Source organism: Coffea arabica, chromosome 9e, assembly GCF_036785885.1.
Source record: "Coffea arabica cultivar ET-39 chromosome 9e, Coffea Arabica ET-39 HiFi, whole genome shotgun sequence".
Taxonomy (NCBI): domain Eukaryota; kingdom Viridiplantae; phylum Streptophyta; class Magnoliopsida; order Gentianales; family Rubiaceae; genus Coffea; species Coffea arabica.
This window is the reverse complement of record NC_092327.1, coordinates 12,883,363-12,891,826: the sequence shown is the minus strand read 5'-3', so window position 1 is coordinate 12,891,826 and position 8,464 is coordinate 12,883,363. Positions and strand designations below refer to the sequence as shown.

At 34.3% G+C, this 8,464-nt stretch overlaps 1 protein-coding gene across 1 annotated transcript; it reads left to right on the top strand.

Annotated features, from left to right (window-relative positions):
• Positions 1-361: 361 nt before the first annotated feature.
• LOC140014604 (uncharacterized) lies at positions 362-784 on the top strand. Its single transcript, XM_072065671.1, has one exon. The coding sequence runs from the start codon at positions 362-364 to the stop codon at positions 782-784; it is 423 nt and encodes a 140-aa protein (XP_071921772.1).
• Positions 785-8,464: the final 7,680 nt, after the last annotated feature.

The following is an 8,464-nucleotide window of genomic DNA, read 5'->3' as shown; positions in this document are numbered from 1 at the left end:
TCCATCTGACGACATGAATCAAATCTTGCTTTCTTGTCCAGTAGCTATTCAATCATGAGCACTCAGCCATTTATCTAAAAAAGTTCATTTGGATACCGCTCAGCAAGTCACAATCTGGATCCCTAATCTCCTACATCATCTATCAAGACAAGACATGGAATTGGTTGCTATAATACTGTGAAATCTTTTGAACAATCGCAATGGAGTTACCTTTGAAGGTTCGTATAGAGACACCCTTAGTTTGGTTTCTTTTTCTATAAACTATGTACACCAATATCGTGAAGCTATTTCAAATCCAGCACATGGCTCAATAACTTCTATGCAACACCAAGCTACACAAACTCATTGGAAAAAACCTCAAATGGATTTTGTCAAAGCAAATTTTGACAGGGCCATTTTTCCATCAGAAGGTTTCTCGGGTATTGGGGTGGTGGTGTGTGATGGCACAAGCGATTTCATAGCTGGATTGTCTAAGAAGATTCCTGGTATTTTAGCCCCGGATGTGATCGAAACTTATGCGGCGAAATTTGAAACTAAATTGCTGGTGGAGTTAGGCTATAGTCACGTTGCTCTTGAGGGTGACAATCTAAAGATTACAAAAATGCTTCAGCAATATGACTCTGATGATTCAGCATGTGGAGTATTGATTGATGATGTCTTGCAACTGCTACAAAATTTCACCAAGTGGGAAGCCATATGGACACCACATTCTTTGAATGGTGCAGCCCATAGCTTTGCTAGGAATGCTTGTACTGTCATGGATGACTATTTGTGGAAACATTAATCCCTATCTTTTGTATTGTCTGCACTTCAGGCGGACCTTATTCCATCTTAATAAAACTTTATGCTTTTCTATATAAAAAAAAAAAGTCGAAGAACACTAGGTTTTTTTTTTAATTAGATTTGTTTTTTATCTTGTATGAAATCAGTTGGGGAAGGGCAATTCTTTCATTGACTACTCTCTTAGAATGAGATTTTTAAAAAAATTTTGAATGGGAAATGGTGAAACAGATCAAGGGAAATAGGAGGAGGAAGGCAATACTACGAACTAACATTGCTCGAAGCTGCAAATGTACAATAAGAAAGTCGGGGAAGGCTCGGCAACAAAAGGTGGCCAATTACAGGCCATCTTTCTAATATTTTTGTTCAGTCAGCTCAATCCAAAGTGAGCTTTTCTTTTATAATGTTTTTGGGTTTTCTTTACTTTTCTTTTCTTTTTCTTTTTTTCCTATTTTAGGAAATCAACTAAAAGAAATATTTACAATCAAAGAAAGAATAATATAAAAATATAATGAAACAATTATAATAATAAAAGTAAAATGAAATAATAAATAATTATATTAATAAAGAAAAAATAGGACAATAAGATTTGACTGTAAAATTTGGTGCCTAGTTAGTTCTTGATGGGTTCTTTTACTCTATTCCTTCACGCCACGTTATAAAAACCCGCAAAAGCAAAGAAATAGGTCCACTTTGGAACTCTAAATTTTTACGGATTCTCACTTTGCACACTCAATTTCAATTTTGATTACACTGCGCCCTATACTTTTATATCCATCCAATTTTAGTCTAATTGTTAACGATGTCAAGAAAGTTTTACGTGCATGTACACCACAAACGTTAATTACTAAGTCAGTTTCATGTTGCACTCTCAATTTATTCTCATTTCCACTTTCCATCCCAAAATTTGGATTTCTAGACATATTGCATCCCTAAGTTGGTTTTAATTATACGTTTTGCAAATGTGCAATAGGCATATGTAGAATTACGTGCTATTTCACACAGCTCACATCCTACAAGTTTTTCAAGTTAAATTTCTAATATTTCATATTAGTATACCTACTTAAACATTAATTAAACTACAAAAGGTTGGGATATAAATGTTTTAGTGAGGAAATGAGCATGGTTCCAGTATATGTTTGATTAGAAGTAAAAGCTATATATCGGTTTATAAACGATTTATTCTTTTTAAGGGATTAAATTGGTAAGAATGCGAGTGGCCGGGTTGTCGTAAAAATAGTTAACTTATTGATAATATTTCGATAAAATATGTCAGAGTAGTAAAGTTTCAACCAGCCTAGTGTGACGCCCTCACTTCTCCCAAGGGCGAATCCAAGGGTATCGGCGGGACGCCTGCCCAACTCTCGTCGGGACTCACTACAATTCATAATTCAAAACTAGAAATACTTCAAATAATATCAATATATATTTAAAGTACTTCAAAACATTTCATATTTACAATTAGTTAATCTTCAAGCTTAAATACAACCCAATGGAATATGTACCATAGTCATCTACTATAATACAACTTAAAGTCTTCAAAAGGAAACAACTTAGTACTATTCACGAGCACTCTCGGTCTTGAATCCTGTTAAGGAAAACAAAAACGTGGAATGAGCTAAACAGCCCAATAAGGCTCCAAGACACTCTAGCAGTTCTACTAAATCAAGTAATTTGAGCATAATACATGTATGATTCAAGATTGCACATTGGCACATTAACATGAAACAATTATCATTATACAGAAATAAACACATATTCAAGGATACGGTGTTCCAGTGGAACCATTTCGGTCAACTTCACCTTATAACTTCAGATCCGCTCAGTTTGTCTGGCCATCACCTTATCCCTCCAGTGATAATACTCGAGTATACCGAAACGGTGGCCCAGGGTTCCAACCTATCCGAGCGAGTCTAGTCTTGGCTCGAGCAGGTTAATAACCAAGGGCAGGATCCAGTTCAGCTTAGAGCTTACAACATGCGCAAGTAATCAAGTAAATCGGTTGAACGGTAGAAATTTGTCATTTTAGTAGGTCGAGTGAGATGAAGTACACACTCGCCTTAAAACGGTGGCAATTTCATAAGAGCAATTATAGGTAACACTTAACACTTAAACACGTAAGCAATATGCCATAATTTCATATGAACACGGAATTTACAGTAATCAAGTAATCAAGTAAGTAGGTAATCAAGTAAATCGGTAAACAGTAGATCGGTTGAACGGTAAATCGGTAAATCGGTAAATCGGTAAATCGGTTGGACGGTAGAAATTTGTCATTGTAGTAGGTCGAGTGATATAAACTACACACTCGCCTTAAAATAGTGGAAAAGTTCATAGGAGCAATTATCAGTAGCACTTAATAGTTAAACACATAATGACCATGGAGTAAACATGTAGTAAAACTATTCAAGTCACGTACTCCTATATGGAACACTCATCAATTCAAAACAAGTAAGTGCTCAAACAAGCATCCACTTCGAGTCTTGAGCGCCTGAGCAAATAATAATTAACTTCACTCACAATCATGCATTTACCAAGAAAGGATGCACACTCATTTAGACTAAATCAAAGTCTTAAAAGAGAGCAATCGGCAAATTTCAGCTTTGCACAACAATCTTTGGAAAATCAAATCTGGAGTTCGACACGTCGAAAAATGGAAAAATTTACACCGTTGGAATCTTTGTTCGAAGTACTAAAAGTTTCTAGAAGACATTTTTCAAATATTATAAACAGAAGACATTCAAATTTCAGCCCAAAGTGGCTGACTTGAACCTATAAGACAGTTTCAGTCTTAGTTTTTGGTAAATTTTGGAAATTTGGTAAAATTCACAGAAAGTGAACTAGCCTCTGAAATTCACAACACTTTTAGAGTTCCAATCAAAGTTTTAAACACAACTAGAATCGGAGTTTTGAACGCCAAGATATAGCAGCTCAAAGTTGGTTAAAAACAAGGACCGCTCAGTCCATTTTTCCAGATTTGAAAGGTAACTTTGGGATCTTATTTGTATATCAAAACAGTCTTAGAATGACACCAAAATTCGTACACTTCAACTTCCGTATGAGGACTACTCCTCTATCAAATTTCATTCAAAAACTTAAGTGGGAAGGCAGTTAACAAAACGACTGAAGTTCGTAAAATGTTTCAAAGCAAATCTGTCTTCTTGCTTTCCTTTCTTTTCAAAACATTTTGCACCATGAAATCAGTCCCATTTTGGTTCATTTGTGAAACCAAGGTCCTATAAATATCTATTATACATTTGGTAGGTGATTGACACCAAAATTTTCCAAAAAACATGTCCCAAATCAAATTAAACCAGTCGGCTAGCAAAAAAGAAGGATTTTCCAGATTTCCAGCTTTGCCGCAGTTTGAAAATTGAACCATATCTCACTCAATACAACTTGAAATTTAGAATGATCAGTGGCATTGGAAACTAGATTCGAAAGGCTACATTTTATCATAAGAAGTCATTTTGAAAATCAGTTCATAGCTAGCTCGAATTCAAGCGACAAGCTGAAGCTTATCACTGTCACTCGCAAAGCACTGCAGAACAGAACAGGTAACTTTGGTGAACAACAACGGCTCACTCAGTTCGAATCAGAGGGTGCATTTTACACCGTTAGAAAACTACGGATGTCTAGTTTCGAATGCCACTGATGGAACTCAATTCTGACCTCCGTACAGAGAGATATGTTCGTTCAAAAATTACTGCCAGAGGACCCCTGCTATGCGGTTTTCCAGAATTGTTCTTGCCAAAACTCAATTTTTTCTCAACCAAATCAAGTGATTTTCGGTGGAAACTTTCCACACATCCTATACAACATATCTACATCAGATTCAAGGTCATTTGAGTATCAAAATTTCGAACCAAAGCTTCGAGAAAAACAGGGCAGATTTTCGGCTAAGCTTCCTATGCAATTCCTTTGGTTTTGCTTTCACTTTTCCAACAAATCTCATCTTGTTTATCACATAATTAACACAAACAACACTTATCATCATCATATCAGTCCTATATCATCAAGGTGGGATTTCATAGAGCCCACTTCAACCTTTTCAATCCAAATAACAACAACAATATGGAAGCTACAAACTTCATAGTCAAAACCGAAACCCATTAAAGCCAAGAAAATGGAAAGATTTGAAGTGGATGAAGGCTACCTCTTAGCTCTTGAAGAAACCAGAAATTTCACCACTAAAACTCCCAAGAGAACCGCCAAGATGAAGCTTTCCTCCAGGCCAAGGTTAATCTCCAAGTGATTTTGAGGTTGGATGCAAAGTTGGAAGTGTTTTGGAGCAAGAATGAGCAAAAATGGAGTGGAGAGCTTTCTTCCTTCTTCCCTTGAAGTTGCTGGCCGAAAATGAGGGAGTGAGGAGAGAGAGAGATGAGGATTTGTTTGGGTGATGAAACTTGGAGAGAAAGAATGAAATAGTAGCTTTAGGTTGTGTGCAAAAAGTCAACTCTCACTAGTGGTTCGCGCGAGGGTTTCGTACCACCGTTTTCTCTCGATTTGTTTCAATTGTGTACTAAACCTCCAATGTAGTTCCTTTAATATGGTGATTATCCACTCTTAGTAGTCTAGTATTAGTTTCTTAAATCTCTATTTAACCGTTCCGGCTCAATATACGTGAACTTCCGATTCGCGCGCGATAAAGCGAAATTTTTTGAACTCATTCACCACTAATGCCTCAATTAACTTTTCTTAGTCTATTATTATTCATTCTTAATTCTCCAAGACTAATGCACTCTCAGATCGAATTTACCTTGAAAAACGTGTACTTGTTATTCCTTACCGAACGAACCTCCGAAAAATAAATTTTTCTAACGGAACGTTTTAAAAACGTAAGTGAGACATTGTTTCACGTAAATGGATTTAAAATGGTTGAAATAAATTATTCGGAGAAAACGGGTGAATAAATAATTAATTAAGCCATTAAAATAAGATTAAAATAAGTAAAAATTCGGGTCCTCACACCTAGTCCTTTGCATGTAGCATTATTTACATTTTTGGTTTATTTTTCTAATTATAAAATTAATTATATACCATACACACACATACAATGAAAGATTTAAAGAAATATTTTTCTAAATTTGATAGTGACAAGGAAAGTGTATTAGATAAATATTTGGACTAATTCCATTTTATACCGCCAAATTTATACTACCTTTTCACTTTACACCTTAAACTTCAAATTTAGATATGTTGTATCCTAAACTCTTAATTTTAAACTATTTTCACCCTAAACTTTCAAACATGTGCCATTTAAATCCAATCAATGAAAGATTATCAAGATTAATGAGATAAATGATTGTACAAGTTAATAGTTATGCATTGCTTTGTCCTAACTGCAATCCCTTAGCTCTTTTTTATTGTTTTCAATATGTTGTCATTGATTTGTATGGTCGAAATCACTAATATTATTAGCAATCTTTTTGACCATTTTAAGCATGCTGTCTTTGATTTGTATGGTCTAAATCACTAATATTATTAGTAAAATTATCTACATAAAAACGTGCAAATTAATGACAATGTATCTTTATTATAGTCACAATGCCCTGGCTTCTTTTGACCACTTTCAGCAAATTATCATTGTTTAGTAGAATCCTCTATGCCTAGTTTTGCTAGCATTGCCATTGATTGGACTTAGATGCAACAAATATAGAAATTTATGGGTCAAAGTGTTTAAAATTGAGAGTTTAAGCTGCAAAGAATCTAAAATTGAGGTTTAAAGTGCAAAGTGAAAAGGTGATACAAGTTTAGGGATAAAATGTGGAGTTAGTCCAAAACATTCGTGTGTTCCTAGAGCATATTAATTAAGAAAATGTTTGTAACCACAGATCAAAAGCATGCAAATTAGGGATCAGGTGCAACGTCTGTAGATTTCGTTAATTTTCTTAACACTGTTACTAATTAAACTAAAATACAATTAATTTGAAAGCTTAGGGTAATGTATGCAAAATTAAAATTGAGGGCTTGAAGTGGGGTGCAGCATAAGTGAATCGGTGCATGAAATTTGTTCCCAAAAGAAAAAAAAAAGGTCATTCGTGATCCAAAACTTGCTTTTAATATGCGGTTTCAACATAAACATGATATAAAATCCAAAAGGATCAGGGGTCTTATAAGTTCCATTACAAAACAGTTTTCTCCAAGAGTGTAAATAAGTGGAGATCTGGTGTAAATAAATTATAAATGAGGGGGCAATATAATTTAAAATGATTAAAAATAATTATCTTACGTTCAACTAGTTTGAAATGGAATTTGTGAGACTTGTGATCCGCATAAAAAAAACTTGTTATCCTGTGCTCTGGATACACAGAATAGAGCCCGTGGTTATCCACTAATGGTGAAACAGCAATAACAATAGACTGGTGGGGCAATGCAAGAAACCCCCAAGTGATCCTAGAAAGTGCAAAATGAAAATCTTTTGCAAACAAAACTACATGTACACTTGTTAACAATGTTTGGCTCATGCACAGGCAAATGTCGTAAGCCTAATGGCCAAAACGTTGAAGTTATCTCATCGGACGATATTTCGCTTTCGAACCCAGATGACTGAAGAGAACATCTCAGTCTTTGCAATTAAATCCAAAAGTAATGGTCGGCACTAACAGCTAAAGATGATTGAATTCCCTTTGAATATGACTTGTAATTAAATCGGAACCATTGCTTAAGATGATAAACTCTTCCATGATTCAAAAGGATCCTGATTGAATAATTTAATGGATTTTGTTGAAATTAATTCATTTTCCAAATGTGAAGGGGAGTTGGTCATTTGTAATTATCATAGTTATCAAACCCAACCCAGGAGGGAACCCGGCGAACGAGGTGGGTTAACGGGTTACTGGTTCAACCAGTGGGTGAGTGGTTGAACTAGTGGGTCATTAAATATATTTAAATATTATATTTCATAATTTTAAATATAGCATATATGATATAAATTGTAATAAATAATGTCATAGCAAATACTCGTATAATTTAATTTGCTATAAAATAATTAATTCATATAAGAATCAATAAAATATAAAGTTATTTAGTAATACACCAAATTTTAAGTATAAAATTTTATCTATATTCAGTATAATTATCTAACTTATTTATAAGTTTTAAGTGCAAAAAATTATTAAAAATAATATTTGTCTTTAAAATGAATTATGTAATATGTTATTTTTTGAAGTCTATTTTATAACTTATAGAGTTTGGGGGTCATAAATTTTTATTAAAAGATTCCAAATAAATTTGTTTTAGAGAAATAAAAAAAAAAGATAAAATTGAAAAAAGGTTTGTATATTATAAGTAAGAAACCTTATCACTATATCGTGAAGTAGCCTGGTGGTATTCACGTTGTTGCAATGCCCAGACGTCCAATGTTCGGATTCTATTGAAGGCATAAATTTTTTCTCCGAAATCCGATGTTCGTAGACAAGACCGGCCGGATTTTTGGTTTAATCCGGTCGAACCGCCGGTCCGTTGACTAGTCAACGGATTGATTGCTTAAACGATCTAACTCAAAACCCAGCCCGGTTCACCGGTTCGACCGCCGGGCCGGGCCGGGTTTAATAACTATGGTAATTATATGTGTATGTGTGTGTAAAATTTGAATTTGAAATCTAATTTTTGTACGTATTATAATTCTAACCATGATAATCTATACACTAACAATATATAAGATTTATTAGTCTCATATATG